The 19426-nt window shown below is 44.6% G+C and overlaps 1 protein-coding gene across 1 annotated transcript in view; it reads left to right on the top strand.

Annotated features, from left to right (window-relative positions):
• LOC124789525 (pyruvate dehydrogenase E1 component subunit alpha, mitochondrial-like) overlaps positions 1–19426 on the top strand; it is a 121252-nt gene that overhangs the window by 86074 nt on the left and 15752 nt on the right. The window contains exon 5 of the mRNA XM_047256918.1: positions 5213–5461. Coding sequence (XP_047112874.1) covers positions 5213–5461 — 249 coding nt within the window. The remainder of the gene's footprint in view (positions 1–5212; positions 5462–19426) is intronic.

Raw genomic sequence — 19426 nt, forward strand, 5'->3', positions numbered from 1 at the left:
CTCACCTCAACACATTCACATCTAACTAAATTATTTAACAGTTATGTTGCAGACCCATACACAGTCCCTGATACACTTACGCAAGGAATAACTTATCTGAAACCTAAAGATCAAGCAGACACAGCAAACCCAGCAAAATATCGCCCCATAACATGCCTACCAACAATATACAAAATATTAACTTCAGTCATTACACAGAAATTAATGACACATACAACACAGAACAAAATTATAAATGAAGAACAAAAAGGCTGCTGCAAAGGAGCACGAGGATGTAAAGAACAACTGATAATAGATGCCGAGGTGACATGTCAAGCTAAAACTAAACAAAGTTTGCTACACGACGCATACAATGATTACCAAAAAGCTTTTGATAGCGTACCCCACTCATGGTTACTACAAATATTGGAAATCTACAAAGTAGATCGTAAATTGATACAGTTCCTAAACATAGTAATGAAAAATCGGAAAGCCACACTTAATATCCAAACAAATTCAAATAATATCACATCACAGCCAATACAGATTAAGCGTGGAATATACCAAGGAAACTCATTAAGTCCTTTCTGGTTCTGCCTTGCTCTGAACCCACTATCCAACATGCTAAATAATACAAATTATGGATATAATATTACTGGAACATACCAACACTAAATCACACATTTGCTATACATGGATGATCTAAAACTACTGGCAGCAACAAATCAACAACTCAACCAATTACTAAAGATAACAGAAGTATTCAGCAATGATATAAATATGGCTTTTGGAGCAGACAAATGTAAGAAAAATAGCAGAGTCAAGGGAAAACACACTAAACAAGAAGATTACATATTGGATAACCGCAGCGACTGCATAGAAGCGATGGAAAAAACAGATGCCTATAAATATCTAGGATACAGACAAATAATAGGAATAGATAATACAAATATTAAAGAAGAACTAAAAGAAAAATATAGACAAAGACTAACAAAAATACTGAAAACAGAATTGACGGTAAGAAGCAAGACAAAAGCTATAAATACTTATGCTATACCAATATTGACCTACTCATTTGGAGTAGTGAAATGGAGTAACCAGACCTAGAAGCACTCAATACACATACACGATCACAATGCCACAAATATAGAATACACCACATACATTCAGCAACAGAAAGATTCACATTAAGTAGAAAGGAAGGCGGAAGGGGATTTATCAACATAAAAAACCTACATTACGGACAGGTAGACAATTTAAGAAAATTCTTTATAGAACGAGCAGAAACTAGCAAAATACACAAAGTAATCACTCATATAAATACATTGGCTGCAACCCTTTAGATCACATAACATGAACAGATACGAAGAAAGTAAATTGGAAAAAGAAAACACTACACGGCAAGCATCTGTGTCATCTAACAGAGCCACACATCGATCAAGACGCATCCAACACATGGCTAAGAAAAGGCAATATATAAAGTGAGACGGAAGGATTCATGATTGCAATACAGGATCAAACAATAAACACCAGATATTACAGCAAGCATATTATTAAAGATCCCAATACCACAACAGATAAATGCAGACTTTGCAAACAACAAACAGAAACAGTAGATCACATCACAAGCAGATGTACAATACTAGCAAATACAGAATATACCAGAAGATATGACAATGTAGCAAAAATAATACATCAACAACATGCCATAAGACATAAACTAATAGAACAACACTTTCCCACATACAAGTATGCACCACAAAATGTACTGGAGAATGATGAATACAAATTATACTGCAACAGAACCATTATAACAGATAAAACAACACCACATAACAAACCTGACATCATACTCACCAATAAAAAGAAGAAATTAACAACTAATCGAAATATCCATACCCAATACAACAAATATACAGAAGAAAACAGGAGAAAAAATTGAAAAATACATCCAACTGGCTGAGAAAGTCAAGTACATGTGGCATCAGGATAAAGTTGACATTATACCAATTATACTATCAACTACAGGAGTCATACCACACAATATCCACCAGTACATCAACGCAATACAGCTACATCCAAACGTATATATACAATTACACAAATCTGTAATTATTGATACATGTTCAATTACCCGAAAGTTCCTAAGTGCAATGTAACATATACCGTACAGTTAAAAGGAAGTCACGCTTGATCAAGGTCCGCATCACTTTCCATTTTTAACCAGACATAACGTCTGAGAAAGGAAAGAAATAATAATGTAAAAATGTCGAATACTTAGTGCTCTGCAGCTTTTAGTTATTTGTTAAAGGACACTTCTAAACACCATGAGTGGCACTTACAACGTTTATTAGGAGGCAAACCGGTATTTGGGTGTGGCACCCATTGTCGGTGAAATCTCACATCTATTGACGACGGCTTATACACCTGAATATCCGCCTGCTTAGCTGACTGGTTTAGTTGGTTCTCTATTTTTTGCTTTATAAATTTCAAGCTCCTCTAAAAAATTAAAAAATAAATAAATAAAAAATAAGAAAAAATATAAAAAAAGTCGTTAAGATAAAAAAAGGCTTTCGCAGTTTACGAGACGGTCGTATTCGAGACGACAGTTCGAATCGTGCTAACATGTATTTTCTAATCTCTATATTTTTCGTCACTGGTCACATTATTTAATTTAAAATTTAAAAAAAAAAAAAGTGGTAACGTGCTTGCCTCCCATGCAGCGAGCCCGTGTTCGATTGCAGGCCGGGTTGGAGATTTTCTCCGCTCGTGGACTGAGTGTTGTATTATCATCATTTCATCCTCATCACCGGCACGCAAGTTGCCTAGTGTGGCATACACTGAAATAAGACTTGCACTCGGCGGAGGAATTTCCCCGGATGGGGCCTACCGGCCGACAATGCCATACGATCATTTAATTTTTTTATACACTTTAATACCGGTTTAGCTAATAAACATTATGAATGCCGCTCATGGTGTTTAGAAGATGTCCTTTAACAAACAGTAATAGTGATGATAATAATAGTGATAATAATAATTTGCACATTTTATATAGCTCCGTCATAATTCGTCAAAATATAGATCAATATCTACGTAAGATGGTGAAAAAATTATTTTAGTTTCCCAGCCGTAAAAAAATATCTGAAAAATAATTTCCAATATACTGAAATTCCTTTGACAGAAGATGTCAAACATATTCACGATGGTGCTTCAAAAATATATCTTTACGGTGCGTGTGATCTAACAGAAAATGTTCCTTAAATTTAACAAGTGTCCACGTCCTCTTAAGGTAAATGCCGGGATTTTAAGGAGGTGGCGTCTTATCGTTCGAAAATACACTCCTGGAAATGGAAAAAAGAACACATTGACACCGGTGTGTCAGACCCACCATACTTGCTCCGGACACTGCGAGAGGGCTGTACAGGCAATGATCACACGCACAGCACAGCGGACACACCAGGAACCGCGGTGTTGGCCGTCGAATGGCGCTAGCTGCGCAGCATTTGTGCACCGCCGCCGTCAGTGTCAGCCAGTTTGCCGTGGCATACGGAGCTCCATCGCAGTCTTTAACACTGGTAGCATGCCGCGACAGGGCGGACGTGAACCGTATGTGCAGTTGACGGACTTTGAGCGAGGGCGTATAGTGGGCATGTGGGAGGCCGGGTGGACGTACCGCCGAATTGCTCAACACGTGGGGCGTGAGGTCTCCACAGTACATCGATGTTGTCGCCAGTGGTCGGCGGAAGGTGCACGTGCCCGTCGACCTGGGACCGGACCGCAGCGACGCACGGATGCACGCCAAGACCATAGGATCCTACGCAGTGCCGTAGGGGACCGCACCGCCACTTCCCAGCAAATTAGGGACACTGTTGCTCCTGGGGTATCGGCGAGGACCATTCGCAACCGTCTCCATGAAGCTGGGCTACGGTCCCGCACACCGTTAGGCCGTCTTCCGCTCACGCCCCAACATCGTGCAGCCCGCCTCCAGTGGTGTCGCGACAGGCGTGAATGGAGGGACGAATGGAGACGTGTCGTCTTCAGCGATGAGAGTCGCTTCTGCCTTGGTGCCAATGATGGTCGTAGGCGTGTTTGGCGCCGTGCAGGTGAGCGCCACAATCAGGACTGCATACGACCGAGGCATACAGGGCCAACACCCGGCATCATGGTGTGGGGAGCGATCTCCTACACTGGCCGTACACCACTGGTGATCGTCGAGGGGACACTGAATAGTGCACGGTACATCCAAACCGTCATCGAACCCATCGTTCTACCATTCCTAGACCGGCAAGGGAACTTGCTGTTCCAACAGGACAATGCACGTCCGCATGTATCCCGTGCCACCCAACGTGCTCTAGAAGGTGTAAGTCAACTACCCTGGCCAGCAAGATCTCCGGATCTGTCCCCCATTGAGCATGTTTGGGACTGGATGAAGCGTCGTCTCACGCGGTCTGCACGTCCAGCACGAACGCTGGTCCAACTGAGGCGCCAGGTGGAAGTGGCATGGCAAGCCGTTCCACAGGACTACATCCAGCATCTCTACGATCGTCTCCATGGGAGAATAGCAGCCTGCATTGCTGCGAAAGGTGGATATACACTGTACTAGTGCCGACATTGTGCATGCTCTGTTGCCTGTGTCTATGTGCCTGTGGTTCTGTCAGTGTGATCATGTGATGTATCTGACCCCAGGAATGTGTCAATAAAGTTTCCCCTTCCTGGGACAATGAATTCACGGTGTTCTTATTTCAATTTCCAGGAGTGTATTTGAAAAAGTCAATGATTCACCGCTGAGAGCTGCTGCTAAAATTTTATTTATTACGTAATCAGTTTCGGTTCACAGGCCATCATCAGGTATCACAAAATATTTATATCAGCTTACAAGACAATATAAAATCATTGCCGTCAAAAAATATAAAATCCATCACACTAGTGCCGAATTATGGATTTATATTTTTTGACGCCATTGATTTTGTATAAATGTTGAAGCTGTTGTAAATATTTTATGATACCTGACGATGGTCCGTAGATCGAAACTGATTATTCAATAAAGAAATCTTGTCAGCTGCTCTTGGCAGTGAATCATGACGTTTTTCAAATACCAGGATGATTTCTTACAAAAGGACGCGGCCGATTTCCGTTCCCAACCGTTCCCCAATCCGAGCCCGCCCTCCACCTCTACGTGATCCTTCCCTCTTTCTCTGCTGTACTAGCTGCTGTGTGACCGTGCTCCCTGCAGGTGCCTCTGGGAGTGGGCGTGGCGTTCGCGGCGCAGTACCAGGGTACGGGCGGCGTGTGCTTCGCGCTGTACGGCGACGGCGCGGCCAACCAGGGCCAGATCTTCGAGGTGTACAACATGGCCAAGCTGTGGGGGCTGCCCTGCATCTTCGTGTGCGAGAACAACGGCTACGGCATGGGCACCAGCGCGGAGCGCGCCTCCGCCAACACCGACTACTACACGCGCGGAGACGTGGTGCCCGGCATCAAGGTGCGTACATGCGTGACGCCTCTCCCACTTCCCAGTCCACTCTGCTACACCGTGGACCACCATCCGCGATATCTCGCTACGGCGTGGAATACTTTCCGGCACATTAAAAGTCTGCCGTGGACAGAGACTGAACCCGGAAACTTTCTTCTCTAAAGTATGGAAAGGATAAGGTAGATAATGGCAAAAGAAAAGTTGTGAGGGTGCATCGTGAAACGTGCCTTGTTATCTCAGGCGGTACAAGCATTGATCGCGATAGGCAAGGTACTGGGTTCGAGACCCAATCTACCACTCAGTTTAAATCTGCCAAGACGTTTCATAGCAATTTTTGAGAACATTTCTTTTGGAATACAGTGGTTTTTTTTACTACTTTAAGCCGGCCTGTGTGACCGAGCGGTTCTAGGTGCTACAGTCTGGAACCGCGCGAGGTTCGAATCCTGCCTCGGGCATGGATGTGTGTGATGTCCTAAGGTTAATTAGGTTTAAATAGTTCTAAGTTCTATGGGACTGATGATCTCAGATGTTAGGTCCCATAGTGCTCAGAGCCATTTGAACCATTACTACTTTAAAAGGAACATGAACAGCCACAACCGCAAGAAACGTCTTTTCTTTTAATGAGGTTACCGGTTTCGGTCTGTTTTAGACCACTTCAGACCTCACACCATGATGGTAGGCGGTGGTTTTGAACGGATCAGGTGTTATGACTCCACCATCATGTTTTGAGGTCTGGAGATCGTCTAAAACAGGCCGAAACCGGTAACCTCATAAAACAGAAGTTTCTTGCGATTGGGACAGCTCATGATCATTTTTAAGTTTCATAACAGTGTATACTTTGCTGCAGAGCGAAAGATGCATTCTGATTATGCCAGCTGCTTCGCAGAATTGTTGTAGATTCTCAGTGAAAATGTGGTAACATCTACCCACACTATCTGATCAGCAGTATCCAGACACATATTCGTGGACATTAATATGGGTTGTACCCACCTTTTGCCTTTGTAACACCTTGGATCCGCTGAGGACACTTGGAATGCAGTGTCGTAATGGCTGTGGAGAAATGACATCCCATTCTTCCAAACGTGGAAATTGACTCTAAATATTGAACAGTGCGAGGTCATCCACAGAAGTACTAAAAGGAAGTCCTTAAATTTCGATTACACGATGAGTCACACAAATCCAAAAGCTTCCAGTTCAACCAAATACTAGGGACAACAATTACAAACAACTGAAATAGGAACGATGATGATGATGATGATGATGAGGTCCCATAGTCCGAGGAGCGTATGGGACCATGCGGGAGACCCGCACCCCCGTACTAGGCAAGGTCCTAGCGGAGGTGGTTTGCCATTGCCTTCCTCCGACCGTAATAACGATGAATGATGATGATGATGACGACACAACAACGCCTAGTCATCTCGAGGCATGGAAAATCCTTGACCCCACCGGGAATCGAACCCGGGACCCCATGCGCGGGAAGCGAGAGCGCTACCGCAAGACGAGCTGCGAAAGAAATAGGAGCAAGCAATGGAAAATCCAGGTAGGGATATGAACTATGTATGAAAAGGTAGATTTCTCTTTACCATCAATAAGACAAATTAAGTTGTAGTCAGGCACAATTGAAAGACACTTGCAACAAAGCATTCGGCCACAGCGCCAAATCCAGCATCTCGGGCCCTAGATGCAGGAGTTGGCGGTCATGTGTACAAGAGGTTTGCTTGCTTGTGTGTATGAATAGTGTGTGTCTCTCTTTTGCTGATAAAGGCTGTGGCCGAAAGCTTTATGTAAGTATCTTTTAAATGTGCCTCTCTGGAACGGAACGTGTCATCTTTAGGGTAAGTAGCAATCTGTCTCTCCGTACATTGTAAATTGGAACAATCACATTGAAAATGTTGTGAGGAATGAGAGCCATAGACTTCATTTTATTGGCAGAACACTTACAGGGTGCAACAGGTCTGCTAAAGCGATTGCCTACACTACATTTGTCCCTCCTCTTCTGGAGTACTGCTGCGTGATATGGGATTCTTACCAGATAGTATTCGCGGAGGACACAAAGAGTTGCAGCTCGTTTTATATTATCGTGAATCAAGGGAGAGAGTGTCACGGATATTATACGCAAGCTGAAGTGGCAGTTACTAGAATAAAGGCGTTATTCGATGCGGCGAAATCTTGTCACGAAATTTCAGTGTCCAACTTTATCTGAATGCGAAAATATTGTGTTGACGCCCACCTACATAGGGAGAAATGATTATCGTTGTAAAATTACGAGAAATCCAAGATCGCACGGAGAGATTAAAATGTTCGTTTTTCCTGCCCGCTGTTCAAGGGTGGAATGGTAGAGAAGTAACGTGAAAGCGATTCGATGAACCCTCTGCCACGCACTTAAGCATGAACTGCAGAGCAGTCGAATAGATGAAAGGACACCTGGGCGGAATGTTGTTTTTCGCCGGTAACGCTTTTCGTAGAACAACGTAGAGTCTCAGACTGGCTGGGAGACTTTTATCCCTGCTTTCTCCTGGGAATCTCGATGGGTTTATCGTTAACAGTTTTTTCTTCTGCCTTTAATGGGGTGGACGTACGGTCGCCTAACCCCACTCGACGTGGACCAAAGACTTGTCTCTCTTAGAAGGTGGGAAAGAAGCCCACTGGATTTTCTAAAAAAAAAAAAATCTGTAAGTGGCAGTTAAGGATGCTGTTTTCTAGAAATGTTGGATGTGAAACAACGTCCCATTGGGTAACACAGAAAGATATCTGAAAAATGGGAGCTTTGAGTTTGGCCTTCTCAGTATTGTATGCCCCGGAAGGAAGCCCATTAGGTGACTTATAAGACAACTGCTAGTTGGGGCGTTGGATGTCGCTTTAAAAAAAATCTTACTGGCCAGAGTTTAACGGAGTATTCTTTTCGTGGGTTTTGTGCAGAGCAGTGAGGAAAGATAGAATCTTTTAGACACAGTGGAGGAGAACGAAGAAGTGGTCACTCCAGTGGGATGTGAAAGCAGACGCTCCAGGCTCAGAGACATGGTGAAGCAGTGGAGAGTGGACTCGTATTTCTGAGGGACAGCCGATCACACGTTGGCTGAATGATAAGCAGCTGGCAGGAGACTCTGCAGTATGCAGGACTCGATGCTCCACGTCATCAACTGTGATGAGACACTCGCAGTGTAAGTTAACCGGGAAGGAAGACAGTTACGCATTTTTTGCGGCCTGTTGCACCTAAACGTAATTAGGTTCCGTGATCTAACAACTGATCAGAGATTCGAGGGCTCGTCCATAGCCGAGCAGACTGTTTTGCATGAGTGCTTCATATGACTTCCTGGCCCGATCGGGGTACTCACTGCACAAGCGTTCACAGTCATGTGTTTTCGAGAATGACCTATTGAGATGGTGGTCACTCTCTATCGCCTTGTTCCTTGTAGACTTTCCCAAACAAATCTGCCGGCCGAAGTGGCCGTGCGGTTAAAGGCGCTGCAGTCTGGAACCGCAAGACCGCTACGGTCGCAGGTTCGAATCCTGCCTCGGACATGGATGTTTGTGATGTCCTTAGGTTAGTTAGGTTTAACTAGTTCTAAGTTCTAGGGGACTAATGACCTCAGCAGTTGAGTCCCATGGTGCTCAGAGCCATTTGAACCAGTCAAACAAATCTATTTGCGATTTAAGTGCGTTTCAATGTTCAAAATTAGTAGTTTCTCTCACTTTATAATCTGTTGCTCACGTTGATGTGTAATTATTGCTTTTTTGAGTGTACAGGGTGGTCAAAAATACCCGTTACAAACTTCTAGGACATGTAGAGGGTACTGAGTCCATAACATTTTGAATAGGAACCCATGTCTGGACACGTATCGTTTCCGTTCTACGACAGTCTCAGTGCAGATGACTGTCTCATCCACAACCACGTGAGGAATGTACTTAGGCGTGAACCAGTACAATTGTTGCCATCCATTTGAAAAGAATACTGACTCGTTCCGTTATTACTCAGGCATTTGCATTACAACTTACTCGTTATGGTTTACATTAGTCGACAATAACAAGAACCCAGTATCTACGGCACCAGCCGCAACGTACCGATGCGTTACAACAGTGACTCGATGTGGCGACCACCAACGTTGTTACACACATTGTACCTCCGAAGCATGTTCTGGTACACTCTCTCCATCCTACCTAGTGTCTCTTCAATGTCTTGTGGATCGGCCAGAACTCTTGCCAGCAGATCTTCCTCTGTCTGTACAGGTGTCTCATAAATTAGGCTCTTCAAACGACCCCACAAGAAGTAGTCCATAGGGGTTAAATCCGACGATTGTGGCGGCCACGCGGTTAGACCACCACGGCCTATCCATCTTTCACCATACCGTCTGTTGAGATATCTCCGGACAGTCAGTGAAATGTGAGGTGGTGCTCCATCATACTGAAACCACATTTCCTGACGGACATTCAATGGCACAGCTTCCAAGAACGGGTCCATTACGTGTCGGAGGAAGACTAAGTATGCGGGACCCGTGAGCTTGGATGGAAGGAGGTATGGTCCAATCACATGACCGTCCAGAATACCTGCCCACACGTTAATTCCAAACCTGTCTTGAAATCCCTGAACATGCGTGGCATTAGGGTTTTCGTCCTCCCAGACATGGCTATTTCGACCACTTAGAACACAATGCCTCGTCAACCTACATTCATCTGTGAAGAGAACTCGACGTGGAAACAGGGGCGCGTCGAGACGACGGTGCAGGAACCATGTGCAGAAGGCGACGCGCTGTGGAAAGTGGGCTGGACCCATAGCGTGTACCCTTTGTAAGTGGTACGGATGTAATTGTTGCTCATGCAGGACGTCCAAGACGGTACTGTGACTAATAGCCATTACACACGCAATTGTTCGCTAACTCGTTGACGAGCTATCCTCAATGCGACGCAGTACATCTTCTCCAAATTCGGGAGTGCCGCGTCGCCGTGGAGCACCACAGTCCTGTCTCCTCACGGTGAAGGTACCCTTTTCTCGTAGCCGTTGTGTAACTTGGGCAAACAGCTTGTGCGATGGAGTGTGACGGTGTGGAAAACGTTCGTGATACAGCCGACTAGCAGCTCTTCCGTTACCTCCAGCTTCGCCATACACAAGGACCATGTCTGTGTATTCCGCAAACGTGTACTGCATCATGTTTCCTCTATCGGTGATGCACAGGTATTGACTCGGTCTCACAGCAAAGCGGACAATAAGTGATATCTGGAGATCGTTTGACGTAGTACACTTCATCGTGTCTACCCTGTTGCATACCAGGACAGGGAACTCTGAGACGTTTCTCTTGCCCTAAACTGACGTTGACGAGGTACACATCTGAACCGAAACTGTCGTAGAACGGAAACGATACGATTACGGACATGGGTTCCTATTCAAAATGTTATGTACTCAGTACCCTCTACATATCCTAGAAGTTTGCAACGGGAATTTCCGACCACCCTGTACATATGCTTAGAAACAATGTTTGTAAGAAATGGTGTTGGACCAAGACTTTTAATTCGGTATTTATATGAAACCTCCTTTTAGTTATTGAACCTACAATGTTTTTTGTAAAGACAAACACACGGGACTCATTATGAGGTCCATTCTGATTATATCATTCAGTGTGCTGCGCGATGAAATCATTTATGTGTCGGAGTTTGTGGGTAGTGATTTGTCTCTCTATCAGTCCAGTCGTTGCAGATCACTTTTGCAGCCACAAAGGTAGCTTGCTCGGTTGGCATCTTACATTTGTTAATGGAGAATTACACTCACAAAATGGAATGACCTGTCTAGAGTCCTGACCTGAACTCAATGGAACGTCTTTGGAATGAATTAGAAAGTCAACATCGCTCCAGATCCCAGCGTCAACACCACTGCCTTATCGGGTTTGGGTTCTTGGGAAAGAATGGACTGCCACTCCTCCACAGACATTCAGACACCTTACTAAAACATTAAAAGTGTCCACATTAAAGATCAAACTGTCACAAAGGCGCAGGGTGTACAAACCCCATACTAATATCCACTAATAGGTATCCGGATACTTTTGAACACGTAGTCTACTTGTTACTGAAATAGAATTAGCACAAATGAAATGCATGTTATCTCTACCTGATGCTATCGCATACTGATTTTGCAGTATGTTAAATTTCGGTTCAATATATTTGTGCGGTACCTTGGATTAATTTCTTATCCATTATTTGGAGCATGACGGTGTAGATTCCATAACAGTAATAATTACTTGGAATAAAATTACAGCACCTGTTGTACTTTTATTTTCGATCACCACGGTCGGTTTCGGCCACCAAAGCCATTTCCCACTAGTTGTGAGTGTATCATCACGGAAGTACACAGACACATCACCACGACCAGCTTCGGCCATCAAGGCCATTTTCCACTGGTTTGTATCATCATGAGACTACACAGAAAGATCACCAAGGCCGGTTTCGGCCACCAAGGCCATTTCCTACTGGTTGTGAATGAATCCTCACGGGGGTTCACAGACAAATCACCATGGCCAGTTTTGGCCACCAAGGCCATTTTCCACTGGTTATGAGTATATCATCATGAGACTACACAGAAAGATCACCAAGGTCGGTTTCGGCTACCCAGGCCATTTCCTACTGGTTGTGAATGTATCCTCACGGGAGTACACAGCCAAATCATCATGGCCAGTTTTGGCCACCAAGGCCATTTTCCACTGGTTATGAGTATATCATCATGAGACTACACAGAAAGATCACCAAGGCCGGTTTCGGCCACCAAAGCCATTTCCTACTGGTTGTGAATGTATCGTGTACACAGAAAGATCACCACAGGCAGTTTAGTAAATCGTAATTTCACTGTAATTTAAAATAGTAATAGTACAGTAAATATACACCGCCGCACAAAGAAAGTTAGCACTCAGTGTGGGAGGATTAAACGAAATGAAACTTCGTACATCGAGAGCATATGTGATGTTACTGCAGTGATTAAAAAATGGAGTCCAGTTTAAAACGAACTCGGCAGTACAGGCACACTTATCAGTATGTCATTGCACTCCATGTAGCCTGGATGCATCCACTGATTCGGTTGGGAAAGACATCATAAATCTGTTGTATCCCCCTCCTGAGGCAAGCTGGCATACAACTGTTGTGAGTGGTCCTTGATGTCCTTGACACTGGCACTGGGATACTGCACGTGTTCTGTCAGGGACAGATCTGTGGACATTATTGGCCAGAGGAGTACCTCGACATCACGCACACATACAGAGGCTTCCCATGTATGGAAGAGCATTGTCCTGCTGAAAAATGGCACCACGTTAATATTGCATGAGAATTAACGTGTGGACGCAGAATGTTCATGACGTACCATTGTGGCGTCAGAGTTCCCTCAGTTACTACCAGCCATGACTAGGTCACACTCGATGACTCCCCACACCATGACAACAGGAGAGACACCGCTGTACCTCTCAAAAGACTGGAAGAATGGGACATCAGCCCTGGTCTGCAGCACTCACCGAAGATGGTCATTGGGGTAGTGCAGAACCGTGAGTCATCGCTCAACGCAATACGACGCCATTCATCGGTGGACCATACTTCTTTATCATGGCAACACACCAAACGTAGCTGTCAGTGTTGCGGAGTGAATGGCAGCAGTCACATGGGACGGCAATTCCCTAATCTGGTTGCTGCTAGTTTCCATCCAATGTTTCGGTATGGCGCAAAATGTTCCTGGAAGTCCATTAATCTTTCTCTGATGGGAGGGGTGTCACAAAGTACTAGGTGCACAATACGGCGATCTCCCTTGCGGTGGTCATACGGATCGACCGGAACCTTGTCGATGAATATGCCTGCCGTCATTTTTCCATGCTGTCTAACATCAGGTCACTGTCTTATTCGAATGCTACATAAATAAGGATATTGTATGAGTCGACGAGTTGGCCAAATGGAGGCCCACAATGACCCCATTTTTAAAATGCCTGCTGTTGATAATGCTGTATCACATGAGTATGTATCATCTCTGTGTCATTGATAGTGCTCACTGAACATATGATATTTTTCACGCACATTATTACCCTACCAAAGGTGGTAACAACACTAAACACACTACCAAAGTGTCCAATTTAAATATGCAGATTGCTTTTCTTTACTTCCAAATAACCGGTTTCAGGTCAGTTCCGCGTCTTCAGATCATTTGTTACAGTTACAGAGTAACTTGTCGATACAGAATTGCAAATTCACTGTCATAAATTTTATTTATCAGGCAGAATACAGGTTGTTTCAAATATGCTTTTGCCATCTCTGGCGCTAGTTCCTTACACCAAAACGTTAAAAAAGTTCATATAAACATATTTCCGAAAATCCTTCATTTTCGAATTATCAATGAAAGTTTGCTGTTCACATAAACTCACAGTAAGTAATCAAATTTTCGTCCTCTTGTTTCTAAGCACACATGACTCGTCGCCTTGTTGACTGTTGCATACTGTCAAATAATGCCTGACGGTTTCGAGTAATTTTTCACGCTTCCAAAACACGCTAATGAAGAGTTTCTGCATGCGGGTGGTCTGCTGCTTACATCAATTCTTTAAGGTGAGATAATAATCCAATAAACTGAGGTCTGTGGAAATGGTCTTCCTCTACCTATCCAACTGTCATGGTATTGGATACCAGCCAGTGCCTCTCGAACACTGAGACTGAAATGTCCTGGGACTCCATCATGCATAAACCACATGTCTCTTCTTATTTGCAGGAGCACATGTTCTAGTAGGTCTTGGAGAGTGTTCTGAATAACCCTGTAAACAACACCTGTAAGACGTGCTGAGAGGACATATGGCTCTACCTGACAGTCACCTACGATTGCAGCCCACATGTTAATCTTAAGTTAATGCTGATGTCTAGTCTGTACTGTAGAATGAAGATTGCGATAAGTTCATATGTTGTGGCTGTAGAAATTTGTTATTTCATCTCTTCCAAACGTTGCCTCATCTGTATATAAAAGTGAAGGGGCAAAAACGAGTTGGCAGCCTGAGCAGAAAACCGACGGCAACAGTTCTCTCGTGGTGGATGATCGGCAGATGTAAAGTCCTGCACACACTGAAGACAATACGAATAAATGAGTTGCTCGTGAAGTACCCTCCATGCTGAATTTGGAGATGTGCGACGTGCTAGGGCCACTTGTCTTGCGCTGATACCTGGCTCTTTTTCTACAGCCCGTAGAACGTGCACTTCCTGGTCAGGCATATGAGCAACATGCGGTCTTCTACGGCCAATAGTTGTGGTGCTACGGATACTGTCTCGGCAGCACGACGATACGCAGCACTAAAGACTGTATGACTCTGCAGTCCTCAGTCTGTAAACGCCGTGTGGTACTGCCGTGCAGCCTCGTGTCCATTATCATTCGCGCCCTTGTATTTTTATGTCTGCTTGCTCACGAAGTGAATATCCTGCCACACTTTAAAGGAGCACTCTGAGTTAAGTCACTATCACCAATACATGTACACGATGGACTCGAAACGAGACGAGTGACGACTGTAAACAAGTCTCCCTAGCAGCACAACGCCATCGAGGATACAATGAGCCGAACGGGCGCATAGATAGGTGAAGTTGTTGAGCTGTATCTGGAACGCTCCTAAACGCAACTTTCGTTAATAGTTCGAAGCCGGCCGTTTTGGCCGAGCGGTCCTAGGCGCCTCAGTCCGGAACCGCTCTGCTGCTACGGTCGCAGGTTCGAATCCTGCCTCGGGCATGGATGTGTGTGATGTCCTTAGGTTAGTTAGGTTTAAGTAGTTCCAAGTCTAGGGGCTGATGACCTCAGATGTTAACTCCCATAGTGCTTAGAGCCATTTGCACCATTTTGAATAATTTGAAAACAAAGGGTTTTCGGACATACCGGTACACTGAAGAGCCAAAGAAACTGGTACACTTGCAGAATATTGTGTAGGGCCCCGTGAACAAGCAGAAGTGCCGCAACACGACGTGGTATGGATTATACTAATGTCTGAATTAGTGCTGGAGGGAACTGACACCATGAATCCTGCAGGGCTGTCCGCAAAATCTGTAAGAGTACGACGGGGTGGAGATCACTTCAGAACAACATGTTGCAAGGCATCCCAGATGTGTTCCGTAATGTTCATGTCTGGGGAGTTTGGTGGTTAGCCGAAGGTGTAGCAACTGTGTAGCCACTGTGTACCAATTCTGGACGTATGGGACTCGCATTGTCCTACTGGAATTGCCCATGTCCGTCGGAATGCACAACGAATATGAATGAATGCAGGTGGTCAGACAGGATGCTTATGTACGTGTCACCTGTCAGAGTCGTATCTAGACGTATCTGGGGCCTCATATCACTCCAACTGCACACGCCCCACGCCATTACACAGCCTTCACCAGCTTGAACAGGCAAATGGTTCAATGGCTCTGAGCACTATGGGACTTAACTTCTAAGGTCATCAGTCCCCTAGAACTTAGAACTACTTAAACCTAACTAACCTAAGGACATCAAACACATCTATGCACAGGGCAGGATTCGAAACTGCGACCGTAGCGGTCGCGCGGTTCCAGACTGTCTTGAACAGTCCCCTGCTGACATGCACGGTACATTGATGAGGTTGTCTCCATACCCAAACACGTCTATCTGCTCGATACAATTTGAAACGAGACTCGTCCGACTAGGCATCATGTTTCCAGTCATCAACAGACCAATGTCGGTGTTGACGGGCACAGGCGAGGCGTAAAGCTTTGTGTCGTGCAGTCATTAAGGATACATGAGTATGCTTTCTGCTCCGAAAGCCAATATCGTTTATGTTTCGGCAGCAATTTGCGGAAGTGTTGCACTTCCGTCACGTTGAACGATTCTCTTCAGTCTTCGTTGGTCCCGTTCTTACAGGATCTCTTTCCGGCCACAGCGATGTCTGAGATTTGATGTTTCGCCAGATTCCTCATATTCCCAGTACTCTCGTGAAACGGTCGTACGGGAGAACCCCATTTCATCGCTATCTCAGAGATGCTATGTACCATCGCTCGTGCGCCGACTATAACACAACGTGCAAGCTCACTTAAATCTTGATAACCTGTCTCTGTAGCAGCAGTAAACGATCTACACTACTGGCCATTAAAATTGCTACACCACGAAGATGACGTGCTACAGACGCGAAATTTAAGCGACAGGAAGAAGATGCTGTGATATGCAAATGATTAGCTTTTCAGAGCATTCACACAAGGTTGGCGACGGTGGCGACACCTACAACGTGCTGACATGAGTAAAGTTTCCAACCGATTTCTCATACACAAACAGCAGTTGACCGGCGTTGCCTGGTGAAACGTTGTTGTGATGCCTCGCGTAAGGAGGAGAAATGCGTACCATCACGTTTCCCACTTTGATAAAGGTCGGATTGTAACCTATCGCGATTGCGGTTTATCGTATCGCGACATTGCTGCTCGCGTTGGTCGAGGCCCAATGGCTGTTAGCAGAATATGGAATCGGTGGGTTCAGGAGGGTAATATGGAACGCCATGCTGGATCCCAACGGCCTCGTACCACTAGCAGTCGAGATGACAGGCATCTTATCCGCATGGCTGTAACGGATCGTGCAGCCACGTCTCGTTCCCTGAGTCAACAGATGGGGACGTTTGCAAGACAACAACCATTTGCATGAACAGTTCGACGACGTTTGCAGCAGCATGGACTATCAGCTCGGAGACTTTGGCTGCGTTTACCCTTGACGCTGCATCACAGAGAGGAGCGCCTGCGATGGTGTACTCAACGACGAACCTGGGTGCACGAATGGCAAAACGTCATGTTCTCGGATGAATACAGGTTCTGTTTACAGCATCATGATGGTCGCATCCGTGTTTGGCCACATCGCGGTGAACGGACATTGGAAGCGTGTATTCGTCACCGCCATACTGGCGTATCACCCGGCGTGATGGTATGGGGTGCCATTGGTTATACGTCTCGGTCACCTCTTGTTCGCATTGACGGCACTTTCAACAGTGGACGTTACATTTCAGACGTGTTACGACCCGTGGCTCTACCCTTCATTCGATCCCTGCGAAACCCTACATTTCACCAGGATAATGCACGACCGCATGTTGCAAGTCCTGTACGGGCGTTTCTGGATACAGAAAATGTTCGACTGCTGCCCCGGCCAGCACATTCTCCAGATCTCTCACCAATTGAAAACGTCGGGTCAATGGTGGCCGAGCAACTGGCTCGTCACAATACCTGCAGTCACTATTCTTGATGAACTGTGGTATCGTGTTGAAACTGCATGGGCAGCTGTACCTGTACACGCCATCCAAGCTCTGTTTGACTCAATGCCCAGGCCTATCAAGGCCGTTATTACGGCCTGAGGTGGTTGTTCTGGGTACTGATTTCTCAGGATCTATTGCATGGGGGCTTAATTAAATAAAATGCAAATATTTTTAATTTTAGTAGCTGACTGTCCGGTTACGCAGTCTCGTAACCGGTTGGCCCTGTCTGGTATTAGTACGCAATCTGACTGCATAGAATAACAACAAGAAATGAAAGAAAACTTCCGTTAACACAATTAATTAATTAAGTCCCCAGCAACTATAAAAGCTACGAAACAAAAACTACGAACAACAAAGCACAAGTGTAACTGTTCTGTGTGTGGAAGTGTGATTCAACGTACACATCTGGCACGGTTCTTCCTCAAAAAGACAAGATATTTTAAATACCATTTACACTGAATTAATTAAATAAAACTGAAATACTATACTTGCACATAAAAACCAGAATTACACTCTAATACATGAACACAAGCCAGATGCTTTGTTGACTGAACCTGTGACCAAGAGGCATTATTGTTTAAGACATTTGAAATAATAAAAAAAATTTATTACCTTCATATATATTGACGAAACATACACTCTGATCATTACAACATCCGCACTCGAACAGCATCGGCTGTCTAGCCCATCAGAACAACTGCATACAACATGCTCACAACTAGTCACGGCTACATCGGAACTCCTACTGCCCACTTCTCAATATGCACTCTCCACGACGACTTCTCGACAAGAACTCTCCACTACCACTTCTCAACAAACACTGCCAGTGGAGGCGGCTGAATACTACTCTTTGGCGCAATCTCTGGCGCTGTGACTCAGTGTAGCCACCTTTCATATGCCCCTCCTCCACGGGCTAGAATTTGATGGTGTTTTTGCCAGCATTGGTGGTGAAAATACCATCAAATTCGTAAAAAAAATACAGACAAAAATAAAAGATAATATTAATAAATAAATATCATATAACTAAATAAATTTTGGCTTTATACTGACCCTTCAATAACCTAATATATAAAATACAGCAAGGAATACCAATGCTTGCATACATGTGATTTTACATAATAGTTTACACAAGTATCATGTGGTTAAACAATTCAATCAATAGTGTCAGCAATGACGAATAGGTGCAGGTAAGAGTCTCATAACATTTCATAAACAGTAAACACACAAAAAATCAGTTTATACAAATATTCACATAAAATCCTTTCAATAGTTCAATAAACAAGTAGAACTCCTCAGAGTAGTTGACAGTTCCAACAGTAGCACCCAGCAATGATCAACAGGTGCAAATAGCAGGCTCATAACATTTCATCAGCAGTATTTAACAGCTTCAACAGTGGCACCCAAAAATGGCGAGCAGGCGCAGACACCAACAAGTGACATTATCTCAGTAGAAGCAGCCCATTAGTGGCACCCAGTAATGTTGAGCAGGTGCAGACACCAACAAGTGACATCATTTCAGTAGAAGCAGTCCATCAGTGGCACCCAGTAATGTTGAGCAGGTGCAGACACCAACAAGTGACATTATCTCAGTAGAAGCAGTCCATTAGTGGCACCCAGCAATGTTGAAAAGGTGCAGACACCAACAAGTGACATCATTTCAGTAGAAGCAGTTCCATTAGTGGCACCCAGCAATGTTGAACAGGTGCAGACACCAACAAGTGACATCATTTCAGTAGAAGCAGTCCATCAGTGGCAC

Source organism: Schistocerca piceifrons, chromosome 3, assembly GCF_021461385.2.
Source record: "Schistocerca piceifrons isolate TAMUIC-IGC-003096 chromosome 3, iqSchPice1.1, whole genome shotgun sequence".
In the NCBI taxonomy this organism is placed as follows: Eukaryota; Metazoa; Arthropoda; class Insecta; order Orthoptera; family Acrididae; genus Schistocerca; species Schistocerca piceifrons.